General features: G+C 39.1%; 1 protein-coding gene across 3 annotated transcripts in view; it reads left to right on the forward strand.

Annotated features, from left to right (window-relative positions):
- Positions 1-27,947, forward strand: part of LOC123307343 (homeobox protein homothorax) — a 220,057-nt gene that overhangs the window by 164,486 nt on the left and 27,624 nt on the right. For all 3 annotated transcript variants that reach the window (XM_044889606.1, XM_044889608.1, XM_044889607.1), the window contains 2 exons: positions 11,546-11,694; positions 22,833-22,909. In XM_044889606.1, the coding sequence (XP_044745541.1) occupies positions 11,546-11,694; positions 22,833-22,909 (226 nt within the window). The remainder of the gene's footprint in view (positions 1-11,545; positions 11,695-22,832; positions 22,910-27,947) is intronic.

The following is a 27,947-nucleotide window of genomic DNA, read 5'->3' on the forward strand; positions in this document are numbered from 1 at the left end:
GGTTCCCAGCTGAGTATTGGAAACAGAATCTACAATAATAAGTGATAAAGCTGAGATTTCTACCTTTTATTGTCTTGATTTGTATTACTCCTCACTGCGAATGTATTATAATTTTGAAGATTACAGTAAACCAGCTAACAAATCCTGTTTTCAATAAACAATGATAAACAAACGTAGCTACAATTTTTTTGATCAGTGATTTCTTTTGAATTTCATTGATTTCGTCATTTATTATGAATCAATAAAGTAGATAACATAGTCCCCTTTATGATATGACTTGTATTTTATTGCATATAATTCAGAGAACTTATATTTGATATAGATTTGAAGAAACGTATTTGAAAAATAATCATCAGAAAAACTACGATGACACATAACCTAAAATAAAATGAAGGCTGTTCATTTCAATTTGACGTTTAAATCCCCACCCCTTATCGATCATCCATACGATAGCAGCGACTCCTATTTTCTTCGTTTTTGGAGACACATTTTTTTAGTACGGCGATCGTTCTCCTTCTCTCTACTCTCCATAACAAATCTTTCTCATACCTAAGGATCATAGAACACGATGTCGATACCTAAATTGAACGAGGAAAAAGAAGATCGAAATTCCGTGTCCCCGGATGACAGACGAGCATGACTGGTACCCGTCTCTGCGGGGCCGTCATCAGCGAATGCAGATAAGACGAAAGACAATATGGCAATCACGAAAAATTCGATTTCTTATCTCCTCTCATACATCGGCGAACCAGTCCCGAGGATCATCCCGCGACAGAAGACGATTAATCAAAACTTATCTGCCGGCGAACGGACTGTCTCTCCTCTCTCTCCCTTTCTCGCTCTATCTATATACGAGACGCGGTCGTGCATTGTGCGCTTCGTTCCGCGTAATTATCTTAACGAACCTGCGGCCTCGGCCATTGGATCGGCCGGCCATCGGCAGTTATAGAACAAAAGAATCTACATTGTTACCCCACAGAAACGCTACCAAAGATCCCATAGTTAGATATTTGAATAGAGACGCACTTATCTCGCTCCAACTCCCCTCTGTCTTCTATGCGATTCTATGTTCGAAGATTCCTAGCATTTGGGATATTTCGATGATTTCGCATTGTGCGAAAGTCTCAGTATTTTCGGATCTTGAAGTAGCTCCACGCATGACAATTTAAAACGCTAGTTCAGAACGGTTAAACATTCATTTTTTATTACCTTGTGTCTCAAATGACAGTAGTCACAGATAAGTGACGGAAGAAAAACTCTCCTGTCATAATGAAGAAAACTTCTATAATGAGAAATACTTCGCTTATGCTTGGTTCCGGTTGAAATTCGGAGTAGGTATACCTACCATTGTTGTATACTTAAGGAGAATAGTCTCCAAGTTTTACTTATGTTGAAAGGAACATCAATGGAACGATAAAATACAGACTTTCCAGTAACTTAAAATTTTTCCATAGAATCACAGAAAATCCCGCAAAATGGATCCCCAAATGTTTGAATGTTGACCAAAAGCGTGCAAGGGTAGAAGCATCGCGTTCGATCTGTGCTCGATTTGAAAACCATGTAGACTTCTTAGACCGAATTGTTACTATGGATGAGACTTGGGTACATTTCTACGATCCAGAAACAAAGCAACAATCGATGGAATGGCGATACTCTGGTTCTCCAAGACCTAAGAAGTTTCGTGTCCAAAAATCTGCTGAAAAAGTTCTCGCTTCAGTTTTTTGGGATTGCCATGGAGTATGGAGTAATCATGATTGATTTTTTGGATAAGGATAGAACAATAACCGGAGATTAGTCGACATTACTGACCACTCTACGGGAAAAAATTGAAGAGAAAAGATGCGGAAAGCTATCCAAAGGTGTTTTGTTTTTGCAGGATAATGCGCCTGCACACGAATCTCATGTTGCCATGCAAAAAATTCGTGATTTAGGGTTTGAATTACTAGAACACCCCCCTTATTCTCCAGATTTGACTCCATCCGACTATCATCTCTTTCCTCAACTGAAAAGAAGTCTGAAAGGTCGTAAATTTTCTTCCAACGAGGAGGTAATAAAAGCTGTGAAGGTCTGGTTTGCAGAGCAAGAAGAAACATTTTTTTTGAAATGTCTAGAGACGTTGCAGGTTCGCTGTAATAAATGTATCCAATTAAGAGGAGAATTTGTTGAGAAATAAAATATTTTGAAATTGAAATTTTGTTTGGTTCTATAGTAGGCTAAGAATTTTCCAACATATCCTCGTAATCAATTTTTGTATCTGTATTAAGTGGCACTATCCCTTCCACTAACTAAATGAAGTACCTACACCAAATGGCTTTTTCAACCTTTAAACTGAAAGTGCAACGTAGATAAGTAGATATTCACTGTTGTCATTTGCGACTAACTTCACTCGTATGACCCCCATATTGATCTCAATTCCGCCCGAAAGGGCTCATTCAAAAATTCCATAAAATATTATCTTTTCAGCGGTTATGAATCATCTGTTTCGAGCGTTTTCTGGAATTCGAAAAAAAACAGCTTCTTATTGGCATTTTATATTCGATGGAGTTGATGCACTCTCGACCTTTGAGGAATGACGTTTTTATACGTTCGTGGCAATATTCGAAATAGCGAATTTTAATGCGGGCCGTTATTTCTTTCGCATGTTTGGCGGAAATCGCATTACAGCGATGAAACTGCATTGTCGTGAGCTAAGCCAGGAAATTCGAGCTAAGGTTGCAGCGGCACGAAAACTTATCCATTTATTGTGCCCGCTGAAACCTAACCACTGCAGCCATTTCGTTTAATTGGACTACCATGACAACCGCCCAATTGATCAAACACCGTGGACAACCCCGATGCCATAGAAAAGTGCAACGTAACGCTATAAAATCCATAGTCGCGCGAAGTTGAGTAGATATATCAAATTTTTCGTGTCATCGACTGTTTACGCACTGGTAGATATTCTGACGTGTTAGATTCTGAACACTTTGACCTTTTTCCGAATCTTCTGTTGAAATATAGTTCATTGAAATTCTTTGGAAAAGACAGTTCTTTTTATTCATATTAATTTAATTCTGTGATTAAAAGAATTATTAGCGAGGCTATGGAGAGTAGAGAGAACGATCGCCATACTAAAAATGTGTCTCCAAATTGATTCCGAGTCGATTCATTGTAATTAGAACAGGTAACCAGAACTCGAAAAAAAGCCGAACAAATAAAATATCTCATATCTAACAAAAATGAATTTGAGATAAAGAAGCACACTCGCATTGAGATTCCTGTCAGCCGACGCCAGTTACTTTCAGGAATTCATTTCAATTCCATCGCTATTTGGGGAGCATGAACTCGGTGCGAAATAGATAATAAGTATTCACCGTGTATATGATGGGGTAGCCAGAAAAGTTTGTGTGATGGATTTATGAACGATGGAGGTCTCGAAGCGATAAATCTCTGAGAAACTGTGTGCTCACCCCCCGTTTATCCTCCTCGCCCCAGCTTCTTTTTATAACGGGATAAAATAGATTTTATACCGTGGCCCCACTATTCGAAGGTAACCGCAGATTTATAAATCAGTTTAACGGTGGAAAATTCGACTTGACATTATGTAAATTGAGGTGCCTGCGCCCGCGTCAGGTTTAATAACACTCGAAGATCGAAAGTGAACATTGTTTCGTTTTTAATAGGGCGCCCGCAGGTTCCTCAATTTTCAACAAACGAATCGTTTGCTGGAGCAATTATACTTGCTGTATCCCGAATCGTGGATCTCCTTTCATATTGTAATTGCCGAGTCCTAAAGCCGTAAAAGGATTAAGAGAACAAGGTCGGCTGCGACAATGAACAGGAAGGTTCAGACTTCCGTAGAACAATGGACGAATTCCAGAAAAATCAGACAAAGCCTTCCGGTCAACCAATTTCAAAAGGAACCCTTTACCGAACAACGCTGTTAATCCTTTTAGAAACGTCCATTTTTACATCAAATTTGACGTTTGGAAAAAGGATCCGAGCAACCGAAGGATGTCACCCAGTCTCGGGATTAAGCTTCAAGAGAAAAACCTGCGACGTTGACAATCGGTCTGTTGAGAAAATTAAATTTTCTTTCTTACCGCATCTGAAGAAATATGAACTCATCATTCCTTTTTTGAACGTTCTCAGAATTCCAACCACCGTGGAATCAAACCATAGAATATCAAATACCAAATCTATCAAAAAGAAAGTCACCCAATACGGAAGGAAACTGTAGACTTCATTCTCGTTTGAAAAATTGATGAAATTTAAATGAGCCATGGCTATTCTGAAAGAGCGTGTCGTGTCAAACAAAATGAGTTACGGGCTTTAAAATATTCATTTTACGGGCACATTAAAATGACATTTTCATACGAATCCATGTCGATGACATTATACGTCAGTGACGGCACGGTTTTTATCTATGGTTCGTCGGAAAGTTATCGACATAGAACTTCTTCTTCCCTGTATGGGCGCCAACGGGCGGTCTTGACGTTGCGTGTGGGAACCAGCATAAGATAAGCGTGTTCCCGAGATACATCCGTAACAGGTCCAACGGAAAAAATCGCCGGTATGAACACAGGGAAATTAACATATTGTAGCTAGCAGCCGACTAGTCGCCCGATAAGTAATGACTTATTTTTTCCGAATTCTTATTGATTCGAACGTCGGTCTAAATTAAGACAATAACATGCCAGGATACGACGTATTTATTTATCGGAATGATGTCGCCGCACTATCGGCCTGCTATACGATCGGAATGGAAAATGTTCACAAGAACACCTTTTCCTCATTTACGTGTCATACTTTGTCGGTTAATTGCTACGTTTATAATAATGCGAAAATTGTCCCCCTTTATCGTTCTAAATTATGGTCGACGACGTTTGTGCATAAAAGTTATCGCCAAATTGTTGTCACTGATAAACCGGGGTGAGCAAGAAACAACGTACCTAAAGTTACGTTTAAATTTTTCCATTTTACGAAGGAATAGGTATTTTTGATTTTTATTCGTGAAACACATTGGTTTTAAGTTTCAACACTATATTGGTTGGGCAACTGAAATCTCAAGATATGTCGACACATTTTTGCCAAAATATCGTAAGCCTTAATGACTTGCCTTGGCGAAAATGTATAGATATCACAGATACACCGGGTGAGTCTTTGACTACTACATATATTTTAGCAGTAGATTCATGAGGTCAAAAGAAACACTTTTTTCCTATACCATTTTCTCCGATTCGGCCCTGATAAAAAGATATAGCCATTTTTAAGTTTTCGTAATGAGTTATGCGATCCTTGGAGAAACAAAATTACCTTCAGAATAACTAGCTAAATCCGTGACTCAACACATCTGTGGATTTTTTAAACTGAGTTGTATTCAGCCAAACTACCCAATTTCTCAAATTTTTCAATATCAAATTATTCGAAAACAGCGCAATATACGAGAAAATATGAAGAATACTTTTATTTTACAAAACGTTCAAATAATCATTTGATAGCGTCCAACTTAGATTCAAGAGTTGGGTTCTTTGAATTTTCGGTATTTTCATGGTACGTAATGGTCATAATGAGAAAACTGGAAGACGTAGAAGATATCTTGTGTTCGAAAAAGAATCATCAAATAAATGAAAAACTATATTCCGAAATTAATTTCATTGGATAAAACCGTTTGTGAGATAGAACTAAAAATAACATTTTTTTATGGTTTTTCAACAGTCTGTATCTTTTAAACCCAGCTGATTCGGAAAAAATGGTTGAGGAAAAAAGTGTTTCTTTTGACCTTAAGAAACCACTGTTGAAATATTTGTACGAGTGAAAGACTCTCCCTGTTCTCTCTAAGTGTCTAAGTTGTTCACTAATCGTCGAATCGAAATATCTTGAGTCTTTTTGTTTCCATTGTGAGTTTTAACGCCGTCGGAATCAACTGGCATCCATATGAAGTCATTCATTATCAGCCGACATGATTGATTTCGACCTCATTATCCGCGTACACAATGAACCCCCTAGTACGCAGGCACGACAATCAATAGGAAAGAAGCGTGTGTTATGTATGTAAATTACAAGTGCCCCAACAATGGACTTCACGATCTCCACCAAAGGATACACAGCATTCCATCAATACTGAAACCATTTTCGGTTCATATAAAGCCGATATGTCAGAGATCACGGGCATGTAACACAAAGCGTCTTGGGAAATAGCTGGGAGGCTGAGGTGGGCGAGATTGAGCGTCCATCCATGGGCTAATGATGGGTCACGTCATTCACCATTGGCCGATGTGGCACACTACTCATAAGCGGATCGAGATCGTCTCTTTTAAAAATTCCTATCGTCTTCGAGAACCGCATTCCTGGAGATCGACCGGCGTATGAAATTTCCTGATGTCTGTTCACCATGGGCAATGGCTACATTAAGGCTGTAACGCACGTCATTATCGAATTTACATAAATTATAATAACTTAGATGTAAGCCACCACGGCGTATATTCGGAATATTCAAGACTCGTCCATGATTTTTACGGCGCGTAATTACTAATTTAGCCGATCTTATCTACGGCGTATATTTATAATTGTTCCCTGACCAGCATTCGGAATTCAAAAAAGGCGATGTGATACGAGTCCTCGAGATGGCCAATAACGATAACGTCGGTGTTTACGAGCCCTCCACATTGTACGTAATCCAAGATTCGATTTTGCTCCTCCATATTCATCTTGTTCAGGTTGATGAAGAAATTTCAGCAAACGGAACAATGCCTCCGCTTTCGTTAGCATGGGATATTTCGAAGGATCGTAAAAGCAACGTAGTCATTGTTTTCTAAAAGCGATAACATCTGCTCGCCTCTGACTCGAACGTAAGTGATGAATTCTTATTGTTTCCGGAATCTTGCGATGTACCTACTCAATTTGTAAATTAAAATTTAATTTCCTACGCTTGTTGTATGAAACGTCTTTTTCTCACTAACGATTTATCAAACTATGGAAATTTTATCTCTTCTCCTTTTCTTCCCGATGCCAAAACACTCTTACACTAGCGCACGCTTCAACATTTCACCATGGTCATATGTTGTTCTCTTATCAAAAATCGAAAATTAGATTAATATTCTAATCATCTGTCACCAGGAAGGCAGTTCACTCGGCCAACTTCAACTAGTTCAAATCAAAATTTCGCCATCCTCTAATCGCCAGCGCGGATATTGGCAAAAACATGAACTACCTATTGGTACATATTTTGTGGTCTCAAGTCAGCGATCGTTCTCCTTCTCTCTACTCTCCATAATTGTTGATCTTCTTGATATCTGTCATAGCGTGGAAAAATTAAACCACAATATGGAATCATTATTGTGACAGAATCTATGTCAACATAAGACTTATGCGCCATCTATATTTATACCTTCCCAAATAATCTATCTGATTGTTTGTTGAACCTTTGTTAACAACGAAGCTGACCTAATCCATCACATTCGGGACCAATAAATTTTTCAGGCGCAAGAAAAACCATTAAAACCGATTCACATAGCTGATAAAATTGGAACGATCGGCCGATAACATTCAGACATGGTGTTAATGATGTCGCCACGTACAAAACCCGATCATTTAATACAGAGATATGGAATCTGTTACTTCTATATACGTGTATGTTGTTGTTGATCATTACGTCGTTAGAAACTGTGCAACCTTTTTCTATTGAAACTAATTCCTCCGCCAACTGTTGACAAGTCCGCCTTAATGAAGGCGTCTAATGACAACTGGTTCTATGGCTCATGGCACATAGAGAAGCAATAATTGCAAATGGGGTTCATAGAGTTTTTCCTCGAAATTCTTCTTGAAAAGGATGGAAGTATGATTTAAATACCAAGGCATCAGTTTGCAACGGTTTAGGAAGAGATTTGGGTTCAGTGAAGATGTTTTCCTTGCTTTAAAATAAACAAAAAATCGTCTCAATCTAATCGTTCCTAAAAACTAAAAGCCTCTCCCGAAATCTCAACCAGAAGATAGACACAATATAAACAAACGCCAGTAGCATTCGGAAGACGTTTCGCTTTGTTTACATATCCTGTCGCCGACTTATCAAGTAATACATCCTACGTCAAGACGCAATACAGGGAGAACCATGTGTTTCTCTGTATATACGGGTATTCTCCCAAACAATGGAAAAACAGAAATAAAGGTATCTCAGTCGGCTGCTTCACCTGTCTTCCAGTTTTCAACGATCTGTCAAAGCCGAGAGAGGCCGTCGCTTATTTTTCGTTCAATATTAGTCATCTATTTTGACTAGCGCACTCCGATGCTAGCACATAAATTCAGTTGAATTAGTAAAACTCCGTGGCAGTGATACGAGCGACTTATTTAATGGTCCATTTTATGTTTTTGCACGACCGACATTATTTTAATTTGTCAAATTGGATCATTTCCAGTGACGTCGAGATATCCCGTTCTGCGCCTAGAGGATCTTATAATAAACACGTGTTCCGTAATGAACTCGTTTCTGAAATACCCGTATCGCGGGATCATCAGGGTGACAACGTCATCGGGCGGATGGGAATCTTTAATTCAACACCAGAACCACCAATTAGTGAGGTATTTCGATTTCTTGCAGTGGAATATTTTTCCTCGGCATGGGGACGCAGCAGGGACCGGATTTATCGCCAGAGCGGCTCGGCTGGATATGTCAATAACGTATGACAACACAAAATTGTCAGTGGTGAAACATAGATATTCAACATCATATCTGTGATATGATAGCAGCATAGAACATCATCAGACCAGTGTCATTCATAGATACGAGGATATATTGAAAAATTCTTAGCCTACTATAGAACCAAACAAAATTTCAATGTCAAAATATTTTATTACTCAACATATTCTCCTCTTCATTGGATACATTTATTACAGCGAACCTGCAACGTCTCTAAACCTTTCAAAAAAATTATTCCTTTTTGCTCTGCAAACCAGACCTCCACAGCTTTTATTACCTCCTCGTTAGAAGAAAATTTATTTAAAAATCAATCATGATAACTCCATGGCAATCCCAAAACTTCGAAGCAAGAACTTTTTCAGCAGATTTTTGGACACGAAACTTCTTACGTCTTGGAGAAGCAGAGTGTCGCCATTCCATCGATTATATTGCTTTGTTTCTGGATCGTAGAAATGAACCCAATTCTCATCCATAGTAACAATTCGGTTTAAGAAGTCTACATCGTTTTCAAATCGAGCACAGTTCGAACGCGATGCTTCTACCTTTGCACGCTTTTGGTCAACATTCAAACATTCGGGGATCCATTTTGCAGCAATTTTTCTCATGTCCAAATTGACGTGAACTATATGATGAACGCGTTCGTATGAAATATTCAGTGCTTCAGATATCCTTTTTAGCCCAATTCGACGGTCTGATAAAATCATGAACTGCATCGATATTTTCGGGGACTGACACAGAAACTGGCCTTCCCGATCGGTTATCAACTTCAATGGAAAATTTACCTCTTTTGAAGCTTGCAGTCCGATTTTTCACGGTCGCATACGAAGGACATTGATCATCAAGGGTATTAAGCATATCTTCGTAAATCTGCTTACCTCTTAACCCTTTTAAATACAGGTACTTGATGATGCGGCTCGATACTCCAATTTTTCGATTTTCACAATTTCGGTGAACATCTTCTTTCTTTTAATTCATTGCGTAACTCTGGTTTACTCTTTTTACCTCAAACTTCACACTGACACTTCTAATGAGTTTTTGTTCGTTGCTAGGGAACGCAATATTTTTTTAGGCTTGGAACTGGTCTAGGCTAACTAGATATCAATACATCTTCGTATACAGTCATTGAGCGTTCGAAAAACACAAAGATAGCAAATGTAGATAACATTATAGGTGTAATACTCGATGTAAATGAGTTTTTTGAGGGAGAAATAATGTCTTTTATGTGCAAAAAGCATTTCATTAATTGAGCTGGTGGTGTCATCTCATCAGATGAAAATCTCCGTTGACGTTTCTCACATGGGTAAATATCCGACGATCAATAAATCCTTCGCCAAGCTATACGTGTTTCTGTGGTTGCGTGGAGCTCCAGATACATAATTTATCGATAATGTTGTATGAACCCACAACAAATAGAAATAATTAGAACATACGCTCATTACGTACGTTGAATGTATTTGGACTACACACCAACCCACAACGGTCATTAATATAACGTGTCGAGTATTTCTGTTCGGGCTTTTTTCGAACGTCAAATCTGGTGTTTCCCTGTAGATGTCGCATTATTCTAATTGAGCCTATTTCGGTTCCCCTTTCTTTCTCATTTACGTAAAGATTAATCTGTCGGTTACGAGAAAATGGCGCCAAGGTCTTCGAATCATAGAGTGGCGTCAGATCGGACATAGAATATTAGGTATACCTACATATCATGGTAACTTGAGTTATCAAGGATTTGAGCGTGTGTGGGTTGATTGACCGATGAATTCGCGATATTGAAAAGTAAAGGAACAATTTCCATCGAGATGGATCCCACGGATGTCGGGAGCGAAGTGGTGCCGGTCATCTAATCACTATACGTAATGTTGCGGGTGTCATAATGACCCTCGATGTAATACAGTGTTGTATGCAGAACAAAAGAGGGTGAGTCCGACGAGAGAGGGGTTTAATGACTCACACGCAAACAGAAAGGGGAAGAAATGAGATTAGGGGTGACCTAGGACTTTCACGAGCGACTACTGCCGTTTTTGTTTGCTGAACGATGGCGAATTGCAGTCATTACCAGAAAAACAAACACACGCGGTTTTTAGTCAATGAGAGAGAATTCTAAAGCCGGCCGACGTTCTCCCCCTCCCTTTAAGTTGTTTTATCTGTTCGTGCGTTTGATGGGATGAGTTTTCGATTCTGCATCCAATGAATACATCAATTCAAGTCGGGTTTTCTGTGCGTTATTGCCATGCTGGAAAAGCTTATGATATAAGGACACATATGACTTGATTTTATGGTCTTAGGATTAGGATTATTTTAGTAGATCTTTGAAATCCTTCGAAAACCAAATTATAGCTCCTTCCTGAATATTTTCAGTTGGCGTTTTGGGAAATCCTTGCATCCTATGTCCAGGGTTGAAATTTTTGTCGTATTTCAGAGAAACTAGTTTTGAAGGTTTTCATAGAGTTCGATTGCGCTAAAACATCGAAGAAAGTTAACCTTTCACTAAGGAAAAATACAAGAATAATAACTCTGAATGCATACAAATAAAATAATAATACTAAAACAATACCAATAAAAATTGAGGAAATCAGATTGAGAATTAGTGAAACCTAATTCCTAATAGTGATCTCAATGCACCTACATTTCAGCATATAAAATATCTGAATGATTTCCCCTCCTACGATTCTATTTTCCCAAAATTGATCGAAATACCATTCGATATCGCTTCACATGACATATAGACAAATGGACGAACACAGACTTGCTCGCATGTTGGGCATCGCCTGCGAGACTCTATGTTCCAAAAATTGTTTTGACATAACACCAAATTCCCGATTGGCAACGACACTTCTGATCGAAATTTCTGATTTATTTCTGCTGTTTCAGGTGATGCCAGCAACGCGAGTATCGGAAGCGGGGAAGGTACTGGAGAAGAAGACGACGATTCGAACGGAAAGAAGAATCAGAAAAAACGGGGTATATTTCCAAAAGTAGCAACAAATATATTGAGGGCGTGGTTATTTCAGCATTTAACGGTGAGTCCAAACACTTATTTCTATGATCATGTATACCGTGACGCGAATTGACGCGAAGAGCACAGAGGAATGTCAGAGGTGTTCGTGGTCGTGGACGGAACCGAATATTTGGAGCCGTGAGAAAATCGGCTGATGTCGAAGCATCATGAGCATTAAATATCAAAAACAATGCACAAGGGTTCGGTTCGCAGCGACGTATCCCACTGCCCCGAGCGGTCAAGTCGGCTTAGTCGGCCTCTGCCTGGGTCCGTTGAAAAAAGGCCGGAAAAAAAAATGAATCTCGAACAACATCACTGCCTATAATGTAAATCCGGATAAATGCGTGTTATTCTTATTTTCGTTTATAGCCAAACCGGTATGCAAAACTGCTATTCGTGAACAAAGAAGAGCCAAAGGCGGACTGACGAGGATGGCAAGGTGATGCTCTCGTCCTGAAAATGGCGACGAGGATGATGAGGTTAAACGGCCTTTATTATACCGTGAATTCAACGTTCGTGCAATTATAGTTTTTTCCTGTTGATGAATCGTAATTATATAATGATTTTAAATGTTTTAATATCTTCATTCACGTTTTTGTATGAAGTTTTTTTAATTGTCATGCTTTCCTCGTTTTCTACGTCGAAATTTCAGAATGTGAGTCTGTGGACGCATCCAATATCTTTCCTCATAAGAATCTTTCATAAATGATTCAATTTCAGCTCAATCTTCCTTGGTTAGTTACTCCTAAATCGCTCTAATACCTGTTTGCACCAACAAATTTGAGTCATGCTTAACGTTAGGTCATATAAGACGAATAAGTCGGCCTTAACGCCCATGAAATTGAACCTATCTCAATGGACGAGTTCAGAAACGTTTGCCAACCAAGAGACTACAGTCTCGCAATGGAAACGTATTTTTTTTTTAATTATATTTGTGCCTTTTGGTTGCTTCAAGCATTTCACAATCCTTCGAATGTTTTGACATGCGATTTTTTCGTGTTCCTTGTGTTATATTCATGGTTTCATCCATAGACTAATAGTTTATTTATTATTTGACTATGGTTTCATCACAGAACGCCTTCATTAATCATGTGTTCTGTGATAGTGTCAAAGTTTTATATTACCTCTTTGCGCAGTATCATAGACATAGAAACATAGAGCTACACTCTATAGCCATATTTTGGCGATTAAGCGTCTTAATCGATGTCTTAAAGCGTCTTTAAGCGTGACGTCATTAATTTTGTTGTCGCAAAAATAGAATATCGCTGATGGTTGAGTCATCTGTCGTTGTCATTAGACAGCGAATGAATTTTTCAATTTTTGTTCTTTGGCTATTATTTGAAAAATATTTATTTATTCTAAATGATAATGCAGAAACTGCATTATTGGCAATAAAAGCACTCTTCCCTAGTAGGAATTCAAATGAAATTCGATATAAACAACATATTCTCCCTTCTTCTTTATATTACCTCTTTCCGCTTGAGGGAGATCGGCCACCGAATGCGAAGTTGCGCGAAGCTGAGCATTTTCAGTACTAATATAATCGACAAGCTACGAATCGAGTGACGCAACTCGTGATTTAGCATTGAAAAAGCACAGCTTCGCTCAACTTCGCATTCGGTGGCCGATCTCCCGATTCTACTCTGTAATCTGTGGATCTCCCTAAGACGACACAGGCCAGAGACAAGATGACTCTATGACACAGGCGCTCTCCACAGACCGCCAGGTTCCGCTTAAAGCGTCTTAAAGACTGACGTCATGACTTATTCGCTCGAATAGCACCGCTTAAAGACGCTTCACCCGTCTTAATCGCGAAAATATGGCTTATGTCTATGAATAGAGGTAATACATTAGTAGTTGAGGCGTTCTGTGACGAAACCATAAATATAATGCGCAAAACACGAAAAAACGCCCTAATAATGTCAAAACTTATCTTGAAAACACAATATAAATTTTCTTCCATATAGCAAAATGATGAAAGCAACCGAAAGGCACAAATATAATTTAAAAAAATACTTTTCCATTGTAAGACTGTAGTCGAATATTTACAAGGTTGGCAAATGTTTCTGAGTTCGTCCACTTCATTCAAGTTTCTATAATCTGTGTCGATGACATTAGAGCTCAGTGCTTTGATAGCAACTCGACTATCATCTGTCAAATGTTCTATAGTTACTCCATTGGTTCATTTTAACACTTCTTTCAATTGCAAGCATATGAATGAGACGCTAGGACTCCAGCGTTAACTCTTGTCGTGGTGTTTATGTACCTACCATTTAATGATCGAAGATAAAAATGGACCCTAAGAGGATGTAGTTGAAGAAGTGAATTTATCAAAGCACGTCTCCTTCCCATTGAAAATCGGCGACATCAAAGACTGACAACACATCTCTGTCTGTCAAAATCTCCTCTGTGGAAGATGATGCAATTTTATGATAGATCTGATCTGTGGTCTTCTTTCCTCTCTTTAGAGTTGACGTATTGTAACATCACCTCCTGCGTCTATTACATCTGGATTATGTTTGATGATATTTTTGAACTGGACCTAGTAAAAGCATAGGTTACAAGGTGATTCGATGATGGAGCTCCTCTGGAGCTTTCTTGCGGAAGTTCTTCTCAAAGTTGAACTTCCTTCTATTCTCATTCTTAACATGTTGTTTTGGTGAAAAATGCACACTCTTCCACATTTCGACGTCCCAACCATGTCCAGATGCGAAACGAGCCAGAAAAACCGCATCTATCTTCGGGACCGGATCAACCGGCGGCGTTTCTTATTCAGAAAATGGCGCCGAGAGACTCTCCATCCGAGGACGGCATCGACGGCGCGACGTTACTCGGTCCAAGTGACTCCCCGAGGAAATTCAACTAGTAGCGAGCCCGTCTACCTGTCAGCCAGAATTAAAGGATGGCGATCCGCAATTGGCGCTAAGGCCCAAGACCCGTAGATAACGCCGTTGCGTCTTCTGTGTGCGCTCCCCGGAGATGGCCCGACTCCTTGACCATCGGGGCCGGATCTATAATGCATAATGCGGCCCAGGCGGAAGATAAAGACCGCGGACCATAGAGGCACGGACGACGCATGAATATTTGAAAGGGGCATCAATCTATCGGAAGTATCGCTCTCTGATCCCGGATTACTTGCACGACTCATTAAACCCCATGCGCTAATCCTGTCGTCAGATATTGCAGGGGGACCGTCGCTCGGTCTGCCGTTGGGCTTGGTCCAGCGGAGTCCGGAGATCGATAACTGGGGGACCCCAGTTTTTGGTCGCTTGATCCGACAACGGCAATCTGTCGTAATCGGTGTGTTGAAATTCGACGAAACGTCTCATAGTGAATAGAACTAGAATAACTAACAGCAGTAAAATCTAATGCCAACATAAACTTATCCCAATACCTACCTTCGCTGAAAGTGATTTTTATGGGATCGTTTTTCTACCTTAGATAAATTTCATAGATAGATACTTAAGCCAAAAACACAATTTTTCGCTCTATGATTTGAATCAGTATAACTCACCCCTGTTTGTCAAACTGACGTTAACCTGTATTTGTAAGAAGCGTCAAGCGAGAGGAAAAGCAAACCTAATTTTAGTACTCCACTTTATTTAGTTGATTTATTTTACTCTCCTCAACTTTACTTTTTTCACTTCACCTCTACACTTTAGCTTTACTCTATACTCCCCTCTGCTCTAACCTACTATAGTACATACATATTCTAGTGTTCTCTACAATACTTTACCCTATTTTGCTCTCTTTATTCTATCTATTCTATTCCACTCAATTCTACTCTGTACTATACCTGCTCTTTACTTTTGTGTAGTCAAAAGTTCTGGCAAAATAACTCCAATTGGAGGCGCTTTCCCCAGTATAGAAGACACATTCAGCGACCTGAATTACATCCACTCATGTATTTTTTTTTTTATCCCAAGAATTACGTATCAGTGTCTTCTAGCTCCGCGGTGCATGCATCAGGGGTTGTATAATTAAAACGAACAACGCTAAGAACAAAGCGCGACCGTCGGAACGAGAAGAGAATACCGGGAAACAAAGAATGTTTTCCGTCGAAAAGCGGAATGGGAGAAACACGAAAATGCCGGATCGCGCCGCGTTATAAATGATCGTTTTCGCGACAATATGAACGGGGTACACGTCGACGGGATAAGCATGGCGGCCCTTTTACACGGCCCCGGTCGGATTCATGCATTTATACGGTTTCGCATCGTTCTGTATCTCGCATACAATTAAGGCTGATCCGACCTGACCAACTACCGGAATTCTCCGATAAATATCCGCGGCATCGGCGCCGAGCGGAGCTTCATCCACACCTTCTAACATACGGAAGAGTTGTTAGACGTGAATTCACACGATACTTCTTCTTCAGGGTGCATTCGAAGGTTAGGCTTTTTTTTCAACAGAAGGCAGAACTGGTCAAGATGAAGTGTTTCACCAAAAATCACCTATATGCACGATACAACCATTATGATTCTCTCAAAAGGGACCTGATGCATCTAATCCGATGAACTCGGTACGGAACCTCTCATTGTTCAGCCATACGTTTATGTTTCGTTTCGTTTTTGCGACGCCGGAATCACCTTCCACAGTTCCGTACTTGAAATTCAATGAAATTTTGTCGAACTTCTAGGGGTTGTATCTCAGCCATCTTAGATATTTTTTAAAGACAATTTTTGGTTGAACGACTTAATTTGATCAGTTCTACCTTCTGTCAAAAAAAAACCTCACTTTTGAAAACACCCTGTATGTCATATAGGTTTTTGTTGGAATCACTTGATCCTGGATGGCAATTATGGAGCCATATCTGACTAAGGCCTAGGGAAACAACCTTCTGGAAGACAAACAGAATTTTGACGCAGATATGTCGACGTGATCATTGTTGACATCGTTCTGGTGTCTTCCATGTAAAGGTTTGCCAATCAGTTTCTGCATTTTGCAGTGTTCGACGATAATCCTGTTGCAGCTTTAATAAAGAAGTAGAACTATCAGCATAACAACTAATCGTTGAAGTTCCTGGATTTCCTGAAACATACGGTTGGACAAATCAACAATTCCTATTTCGCAACTCTGTTCGTTTTATGAAGCGTTAAGGGGAAGTAATAACGCAAGAATCTCCATTCAAAAACGGCACTCACTAGTTCCTGATTTACGCTTTCAATTTCTTACGTGAAGCCTGATATTTTTTTTTATTGAACTAAAGGACGTCTTGATGCCATCCCGTTTCTTTTTTTTCCAATTTAGTTAGAAAAAACTTGAATTTCAGTGTCAAATAAAATTTCGATAAAAATAACGACGGGGTGACATCGGCGGTTCAATTGTTTATATATTGCAAAGATTTTAATAGCGATATATCCCAAAATTACGCTGAAATTCAGGAATAACAGAATATTATTCAATATTCCTAATACTACCTCTTACGTGGTAATTTCTACTTTTCAACTAACTCAGTTCGTAATTCAGGCTATTGTTCGGAGATGTGCCACATTTCCGTATTTGGGGTAGTATCAGTAAAGCAACCAATGTCTTGATCTCGAATCGTACCTATGTACTACTTCCCCTTAAGGGTGATTTTTATAATGTTTCGTTATTATTATTGTTTCTTTGGTTGAATGAACTAACTAAAGAAGCGTGCTGATCATAATTTTGAGCTTAATTTTGTATGTATCGGCCACCCCAACTCAATATCAAAAGTTTCTGATATGTATGACTCATTCTCCGAACCTATAATAAGCCAGGTTCAAGTTTCTCCGGGAGATCCAACATCGAAAACCCGATAAGGGAGGATACGCGTCGTTTGAATAACGTAGATCAAATGGGGGTTGCGCGAGAAAACCAAATCGTTTTCAGCCGCGGCGTAAAAGGTTTTTGAAAGACGTTCGAAACTATCCATCCATTTCTCATCACACCTCCGAAGGGCCCCTGGGGGACCCATAACCCCATTCTTGCGTATCCCGTGGGCTGCATAACCCTTATACGATTACTCCTAGGCGGTGATGGCCGCGCCTCTGGAAAATCTCCAGTCTGCGTCGTGCATATAGTGATTTTTATTATTACGCTGGGATTCCGTAACGGTCCCCTCATGCCGCATGCAGCATCTTTCGCCATTATTTGCGTATACGCGCGGGGGCATGTGTGTAACGGGTAGAAAATTGAAGAGGGTGTGCGGAGGAATGGGATTCGATCACCTATGGCGCGCGGCCAGACGCACACACGCACGCCACACGAGCTGATTTCAATGCACCCCGGGGGTGAACGTATCACCTCCGCCGTTCCAGATTTACGGTCACAATCGTATCGAACCAGCCAGATCCGAATTGTAGATAGCAATAAATAAGAAACCGCCATCCGTCTTCCAGAACGGTGGGGGACCCTTGCCCTCTCGGAAAGCTCAATTTAAAATACTTTTAATGAATCCGCCAGCCGACGCCCGCTATCGCAAGATCGGATCTTTTTTTTTTCCGTTTTTGGATTCGATCCCTGCCTACGTCCTATCGGGAATCGCGAAACTTTCACAACTATGGAGATGGATTTTCGATTGGAAGCTTCATTCCATCAGGGATTTTGATCGCTTCGAATTATGCGAGTAACTCTTAGGAATTGAGGAAAATCAATACATCCCGAGAAAAGTGAACAAATTGTATTCATTCTTACGAGGATGTATTGATATCTAGTTAGCCTAGACCAGTCCCATGCATAAAAAACATATTGCGTTACCGTAGCAACGAACAATAACTCATTAGGAGTGTCAGTGTGAAGTTTGAGGTCAAAAAAGTAAACCAGAGTTACGCAATAAATTAAAAGAAAGAAGATGTCCACCGAAATTGTGAAAATCGAAAAATTGGAGTATCGAGCCATCATCAAGTACCTGTATTTGAAAGGGTTAAGAGGTAAGCAGATTTACGAAGATATGCTTCATACCCTTGGTGATCAATGTCCTTAGTATGGGACCGTGAAAAATTGGACTGCAAGCTTCAAAAGAGGTAAATTTTCCATTGAAGATGATGACCGATCGGGAAGGCCAGTTTCTGTGTCAGTCCCCGAAAATATCGATGCAGTTCATGACATGATTTTATCAGACTGTCGAATTGGGCTAAAACGGATATCTGAAACACTGAATATTTCATACGAACGCGTTCATCATATAGTTCACGTCAATTTGGACATGAGAAAAATTGCTGCAAAATGGATTTCCAGATGTTTGGATGTTGACCAAAAGCGTGCAAGGGTAGAAGCATCGCGTTCGATCTGTGCTCTATTTAAAAACGATGTAGACCTCATAAACCGAATTGTTACTATTGATGAGACTTGGGTACATTTCTACGATCCAGAAACAAAGCAACAATCAATGGAATGGCGACACTCTGGTTCTCCAAGACCAAAGAAGTTTCGTGTCCAAAAATCTGCTGGAAAAGTTCAAAAAAGTTATGAGAACTTTTCGAAATCGTCAAAATCTCATTTTTTGCTAATAACTCAAAAACGAAGAATCGTAGAAGCGAGCCTACATTCTTTTTCTCTCAGAAAAACAGCTTGGAAACTTATCATCGGTTTTTTTTAAGTTTCCGAGATTTCCTCACTGGACATCGAATTTGGGACATCCTGTACAGGCTGATTCTCTGATTTGTACATATATTCTAACAGTGTATTCTTGAGGTATAGAAAATTACTTTTTCCTTGACTCTTCTTCTGATTTGGACTAGATGAACTATATCAGAAAGACAATCATAAACTTTAGAATAATTGCACCGGTAGTTTTTCCAATTATTTGTTTTGAATAGATAAAAGAGGTCTATTAACCTCTTTCCATTATTTTCACATTCCAATAATAATTTCGGCTCCGCTAATCTCTGAATTCAGCTCAATATCCATTTTTGTCTAACAAAATTTTCACATCTAAGATCGCCAAAATGGCACCTTCTCCAATTTTAACTTGGCACCACCGAAATTCTATGTGTTTTCTTCTTCTACGGCCTAGATCACAGAACCTCACATAGAAAATTCCTAATTGAAGTCTCCCCCTCCCCCCTCCGTGAAGAATTAACGATACCAGAAGGAACTGGGAGACGAATATTGCGTAATACGTTTCAGCAAATCCAGCTGGATTTCCGTAAGCGAGACACATGTTGACGTCGGGACTCCCTGACGGATAAACCGGGATAACCGTACCGGAAATACAGCCCCAGATATGTTCTGTTCGGAAGTGGAATTCTGTTGCGGAAAGACCAGTTTTTTCGATATCCTCCTCTATCGCCACTGATGGGAATACGTCGAATATTAGCTTCGGAAATCGCGGAAGCTCTTCCCGACACATCAATCACGCGAAGATGTGCCGACCGAGCACAGAAAACAATTCCTCATATTCCACGAACGAATGAGCATTAATTTTCGTTTCATCAACTTTCGGCCCAGTGAATTTCCGGTTTCTCATTAATTTCTATGCTCCGAGCAATGTCGCCAACCTTTTAACTTATATAAGTGTTCTGTGGTCGTCAATGTTTCGGGGATATAACACGGTATCCACAGTCACCGAATATTCTACCTTCTTTTCTCACTCCTTGAATCATTATTACCATGATTATCCTTATAGTCAAACCACATCCCCGCTTTCTGGTTGTTTGACGATGAAATTACTATTTAATGAGTTTATTGTTACGTGCAGTTCGTATCCAAAAATTAGTCGTATAATAATACATTTTACGCTCACGTTAATAACAGTTATTTAACGTGAAAATTTCAACTTTCATTAAAAAGCATGTGATTAAACCGCCTTATTAGAACGCTGCCTATATATCATAGAAACCTATTGAAAAATGTCAGATCGTCTAGGTATACTAGCGCACGTATCGTAAAGTGTTCAGCGTTCCAATTGAAAGAATCTCCATCTTTTTTCCACCAATTATTCATAAACATAACGCACATAAACTTCACCCTCACCTGTTACAATTATTGTTGTCACGACATCGCCGCTTTTATTACATTTTCGCCCATTTAAATACTTCAAAGCCACTGCCAGTCGAGGTGTTTTATCAGTATTGATCAATGTTATTTTTATTCGAATGCCGCCATGGACATGGGGAAAAAGTTATCGTTTATCTCTCGCGTCGCTATACGATTATTCGCTGGTTTACAATGTGAAAAAATGGCAGTTAATTATATATGAGGAATTGTTTTATGTTGAAAAAACATGGTGGGACACTCGTTTCGCCATTTGCTGCAATTATCCACTCGTTTCGTCAGTTTATACGGGGTGGTCCGATTCGTTGAATGATTTCATTTGTACGTAGTTTTGATGGTTTTCTCATTGTCGCGTCCAGTCATCAGATTCATTTTTCTGGTTTTAATTCGTTGTTCCTTATGCATACTTCTATGCGAATTTATATACAGGATGAGGCTTTGACTCGTTCAAATATTTTTGCAGTAGATTCTTGAGGACAAAAGAAACACTTTTTTTCTTTAACATTTTTTCCGATTCGGCCCTGATAAAAAGATATGGTCATTGTTTTCATAATGAGCTCATAATGAGCCACCCCTGAAAAAATAAAATAACCTTCAGAATAACAAGCTGAACCTGTGACACTACACATCTGTGGATCTTTGAAAAAGTGTTGCATTCAGCCAAAGTACCCAATTTTTCGAATTTTTCAGATACTTTTTAATTTTTTAACATCAAATTATTCGAGAACAGCGCAATATACGAGAAAATATGAAGAATACTTTTGTTTTACAAAAGTTCAAATATTCATAAAATAGTGTCCAACTTAGTTTCAAGAGTTGGGTACTTTGAATTTTTGGTATTGTTATGGTACGTAATGGTCATGATGAGAAAACTGGAAGAAGTGGGTGATATCTTGTGTTCGGGAAAGATTCATCAAACAAATGAAACACTATATTCTGAAATTCATTTCATTCGATAAAACCGTTTGTGAGATAGAACTAAAAATAACATTTAATTATTTTCATCAGCCTGTATCTTTTAAACCGAGCTCGTTCGGAAAAAATGGTAAAGGAAAAGAGTGTTTCTTCAGACCCCAAGAATCTAGTGTTGAAATATTTGTACGAGTCTTAAACTCACCCTGTATAGTGTTTTCATTTCTTAGACAGTTTCAAGTATTGACACCAATTAGGTAGCAATAAAAATAAAATAAACAGTTCAACAAAACAATCAATAAGAAATTAATGAAATAATAAAAATAAATATATAAAATTTTTACTGAAAAGAAAACATAAACGAAAATAACAGAAAGTAGTGTAAAAATAGTACATTATTTGTGAAAACATGGTACAGTTCAAGGGCAGGAAATGGCTCGCTCTAATATACGCCACTGAAGTTTCCCGACTAAAAACATCAATTCCAATCTGTTTCTTGCATAATGCCTCATTACTTAAAACTGTAGCACCTTAATCCGAACCAAAGACAAACTGGTTACTGGGCCCATAACCTGTTCCAAAGTTCTAGCGGACTAAGGGGAAAATTCATTGAACCCGATTTCAAATTTAGATATTTCGAATGAAAATAGAAGCGTCATCTGCGGATGAATGGGAAGTTGGACGGATCCGCCTCGTCGACGATTTAGGGCTCCGGCAATTTTCCCGACAGTTCGAAACGGGCCCAATTATAATTCGGCGAAACATTGCAAGATGCGCACCGGCCGATAGTGCCAATAACGGCACGTTTCTGCACGCAAATAATCCTTACTGCGCGTTTTTAGTGCCTATTGGGCGATTATTAGAACACCGACTATTACCGTTCCCGACTTCACGTCACGATCGGCACGCCCTCTGACGGCACGGTCACGAAAGACATGAATAATCACGTGTTTCTCGTTGTGCAATCTTCACACCTCCCGATCGTCCAGCCCTCCCCCCAAATCAGGAGACAAGTGATGAATCGACGTCTGATTTTTGAGCCCCTTCCTGGACTAGAAATTTCTGATTCGGCGGAGTCTCATTTTTTCTAGTTAATTGCTAGGATTAACAACTCCCCTTATTTAGGGTCTCTGCGTTATTGTCTGCGCTTTTCAACACCCTAATTACGTATATTTTCAAAGCCCGTTTCGACGAATTCATTATAGTTAATGATCCGTTATTGGTTATTACTATTTTATCTTGTTAAACGTACATTCGTTATCTTAAAAGTTTTTTTCTTTGTTGCAGCATCCCTACCCTTCGGAGGATCAGAAGAAACAGTTAGCTCAAGATACGGGTCTTACAATACTACAAGTTAATAACTGGTGAGTCATTATTTTCGTTCATTGCATGCAGGGTGTCGAAGAGGATTTTATCTTTTCGATATCTGTTTTTATTACCTTTTTTTATGTTTGATATGTTTCGACTATAATTTCATGTGAAATAAGTGCATAATTGAAACGCGCCTGCAAATTTATGCGTTACTAATTTTGTTTTTATGTTTGTTCTTTCCGGCATGTTGAAAAACCTATTCAGTTTTTAACTATTATTTCTTTTTTTTTCTATTTCTGCGACACATTGGATCAATTCCACAACGATACGATACATGCGAAAATATGTCATCGTTACTTGAATTTGTTAGTTCCATTTCAAACTTATACTGGGGGACTTGTAGAAATATTTTTACTCTTGAGGTCAAGGAAACACTTTTTCTTACAATTTTAAGATTTCATAGTGAGCTACGCCATTCATGGATAAGTAAAATACCCTTCAGAATAAGCTAACAGCGAGTTTCATAAAACTTTGATTGTCCGATCAACGATTTGACAGTCACTCGATTTCTAAAACTGAAACTTTTTTATTTCTGAATATATTGAAGAAGAACCAATTGACAGTAATTGAATGGACGTATGAACATCATAATTTGATGCAAGAATGATATTCTGAATGATCATGAACGCATTTCATACATTTTCTTGGTTGGCCATTTTAAACGATGGTAAAAAAGAGGAGCATGCGATCCATCGTAAACAGAATATCGGTTCATTTTGATTGTTGAAGGAGGGGTTCTAGGGCTGTCGGAATGAAACAAATTTTTTTCTGGGTACATTCTGATACATCGAAAACTTTAAAATGACAAAGTCAGAAGAATATTATCGATTGAAAACAAATTGATGTCCATTTGCCAATAAAGCATCGATTCTCTGATCAATCTTTATGAAACCCGGTATAAATCTATGACGCTACTCATCTGTGGATCTTTCAAACAGAGTTGCATTCAGCCAGAGTGTAAAAATTTTAGAATTTCACAGATATTTTTTAATACGAAATTACTCGAAAATGGCACCTTATACGAGAAATATATGTTAGAGAGCGTTCAACTCTCTCTCAAGAGTTTGGTTCTTTGAATTTCTGCTGAAATAGAGAATAGTTTTTTGAATAGTGCACAAGGTAGAATTCAAAAGTAGAGGAGAACTTTTGCAGGACGAGTATTAGAAGGCCTTGTAAATACTCGAAAAGATCTTTCGTCTTTCGGTAGCACTAATGAAATTCAAGAAAAATACGTTTACAGTATTTTATCGAGTTTGGCAAGCGTTTCTGAACCCGTCCATCGATCGATTGGGCCACAGAAATAAATGGATAAGCATAGAAATCAATAGAGAAGAGGTGACGTCGATTGAAGCAATAACTGTCGGGGTAGATGTGAGGTTAGGTAGTTCCTTTTCTATGGTTCGTTGGTGAAGGGTTACCTTGATGAAAAATCAGACGTCTTGCGAAAATCAAGAGGGAGCAGAGCCGTAATTAGTTCGAGTGAGCACCTACTCAAACGAGCGGAACGAGACGGTGGAGAGTCGGAGACAAGTGAAGCACGTATGCGGTGGCCATTTCCTCGAAGAGCAGACAGTAATCGCTCTCTTCAGGCTCATAAACAGGCTAAAATGACCGTCGAGACACTGCGGGATGGCCCTTAATGGATTCGGACCGATCTATAGTGCCGTTTGCTGCCGGAATTGCGAGTGAATATTCGATGGCGCGGGCGACTAACGTGATAAATTGTGTACCGACATAATGGCATTATAAAAATCGATGACAATTAACGCGTGCGCGAGCGCAGCGACGTGCGCCATTTCCTGCCCTAATCTCGTTGTGCGAGGCGGCAGGAGGCCCAAATCTAATTAGCGCGGAAAGCTGATCGGTAATTACTGCTATTAATCAATCCGTTCCTGCGTCTGAAAACGAATTTTTTCAATCGGATCTTCAGCGCCGCAAAAATTCCGATCAATCTGACGCGATTACTGAATTCCCGGCTTCTCCTCCGGCAGGATTCCTTTCCGAACTCATCGGATTGGATTCTGTGCAGTTTTCCCTCCAATCGCCGCGCGAGGACGTAACCTAACCGCAGATCAGGATTTAGATCTTATTATCACGAAGATAGAGACAGGAGGCGAATGTCCATAAGCGGCTATTTGACGTATGTTTGACACATGACACATGTTTGACACATGACATATGTTTGACACATGACATATGTTTGACATGTGACGTAGTAGCGGGTCAGGGTCAACATAAATTGTCATAACTAGGCGCGATAGACAACGGCGTAGCTAGGTGAACTTTTGTGATAAAGAGTTGTGTATTTGTTTATTCATTCCATTAATTCAGAAACAAAGATGCTGTGATGTTGCTGCAGGGCAAATCATTGGGTTTACCACTACCGATATCGGTCCAGTAGATTCTTTCCCATAGGGACGTCATTTGAATAATTAGAGTCTGGCAGACGGCGAAAGCACAAAATACCCGATTAATGCGCTCGAAAAATAGAAGACGAACGCGTCGCGTCTGGTCGCAGGAGCAGAAGAAAAAACAATGGAATGTATTCAAAGAGGATCGTTCCCTGCAAGGATAAAAATGCTAATGGATACCCTTTTTTTTAGTTGATTGTTCTCGAGTCCCATAATACTTCATTAACTCGTTTTGGTCTAAATTAAAATGCCTAAGGGTCATATATATATTCGAGGGGTCTTGTAGTCGGAGGAGGAGAGGACGTGTTTGTTTGTTTTTCGGTTTGGATCTCTTCGCGTTCTGCTTTATCTGATAGGGATCCGAGGTTTCACAGATGCTGTGGTTAATGATCGGGATCGATTCGAATTGGCGGCTATATTTTTAAGTGATGGAGCGGTCTCGATGCCCGCATGCAAAATCAACTCCTTTTCGATCACTTTGTTCGCCGCCTTCCCTCTGGATATCCAGCCCACATACCTCCTAAATCATCAAACGGAGATACAGATGTTATCGCTCACAGGAGAGGACCTTGCGGGTCGCCAGTACGAATCTAGATTCAACCGTTGCTCGTTTTACTGATGGGCATGCAAGTCTCGTGTCATGTATCAATGAACTGATGTAAAAGGATATTCATGGATGGAAAAAATTTGTAGGTATATTGTATTCAACGGTGTTGCTTTGAAGTTATTCCCAAGAATCTGCAAGATTCACGGCTAATTTCTAATTTATTCAAGTCAGTGTAATTTTTTTTCTTTTTCTGTTATGTTAAGGTGAAAGTGTGGTATTCATACTTGATCTTTAGTAAACCTCCTTCAAATATGTTATTATTGGAATTGGACATTTTTATCCGCAGATGGTGAAGCAATGGATGATGGTTTTTCAGATTCCTCCGTTTTCGTCTTCTTTCCTCGATGATATGGAAGCTTTTTTGTATTTAAGACATTGGTCTTCAGTCCAAGCATATTGGAGGATTCTGGATTTGTCCTACTCTCTATGTTAAGTTTGTTTTTGGTTCTTTTTTATTGTTTTTTTGTGAAGGTTTTTCCAATAAAGGACCTCCCTGGAGTTTTCTGTTTCAGCAGATTTTACATTAATGAGGGTGGACGTAAGAGTTTGATGGTCCTTTGACCAGTGCTTGGTCTTCCTCAAATTTAACCATTTTAAGGTTCCGATCTGTTGAGACATACTGAAATGCAATCTTGATTCTTGAGGCCTATTATGGTTTCCCATCAGAGCTGTTCTCCTTGTCATCTTTTTCATTGTGGTCTCTTTCGAAATGTGACCTTTTCTACATATCACTGCTTTGGTTCATGGCATGCTTGATATCGGTTTCGTCTTGGTTAATTCCTGAATATTTTGCTTCGTCTTTCTACTCGATTTTCTCTTCATCAACGTCCAGAGTGAATTGCGGTTCAGTTTTCTCTTCTGAAGTGATATCGCTCGCCTATTTTGTCTGTTGAGCTTTCTCGTCGAAAGTAATTTTAGCATTTGCTAGCAAGGGCTAGGCTTTCTCTAACCAGGTGATCCAAAGTTTTTGCCCCCACCCCAAAGAATTCCCATTTGTCAGTTTCTGCATTAAGACATTAAGTGCTTTCTGAGAAGGGAGTTGTTTTCGGTTTCTTCATTATTTTGGAGCTATTGATTTTATACAGGGGAGTATTTGACGCGTACAAATATTTGAACAGTAGATTCTTGAGGTCAAAAGAAACACTTTTTTCCCATATCATTTTTTCCGATTAAGCCCGGATAAAAAGATATAGCTAATTTGAATTCTCATAATCAGCTGTGCCACCTCTGGAAAAACAAAATTACCTTCAGAATAACTCTACTCTGGATCTTTAAAACAGAGTTGTATTCAGCCAAAGTACCGAATTCTTCAAATTTCACAGATACTATGTATTTAATTTTTGAACATCAAATTACTCGAAAACGGCACACTACACGAGAAAATACGAAAGATAATGCTATTTTACAAAACGTTCAAATACTCATTACACAGCATCCAACTTAGTTTGAAGAGTTGGGTTTTTGAATTTTTGGTATTTTTATGGTATGTAATGGTCATAATGTGAATCATGGGTAATATCTTGTGTTCAAAAAAGATTTATCAAATAAATGAAAAACTATATTTCGAAATTCATTTCATTCGATGAAACCGTTTGTGAGATAGAACTAAAATAACATTTTTTTGATGGTTTTTCAACAGCCCGTATCTTTTAAACCGAGCGGATTCAACTTGACTGTCAGAATATAATATGGCTATGTGACCTCTGTGGCGGTTTCTTTCTAGGTTCATTTCAACTCTTGAACTGACTGAAAAGTACAATTGAACAGGGGCCTACCAGTAGTGAGCATTTAGCGCTAAACCCAAATATTCCAACATTTCCTGTCCTTTCGTCTTTGTTGAGCTATCTACGATCTTTTTCTTTAGTATGAGTGATGGATTTTCTCGCTTAGTCTTTCTTGTTCATCAATTATTTCACGTCAGGAGTAAAAACTCTTGTGAAAACCGGGAACCATTTCATGATATTATTTGACATTCTAACGTTGGTATTAGGTACAAGCATACAAGAGCTATTT

Source organism: Coccinella septempunctata, chromosome 2 (assembly GCF_907165205.1).
Source record: "Coccinella septempunctata chromosome 2, icCocSept1.1, whole genome shotgun sequence".
Classification (NCBI taxonomy): domain Eukaryota; kingdom Metazoa; phylum Arthropoda; class Insecta; order Coleoptera; family Coccinellidae; genus Coccinella; species Coccinella septempunctata.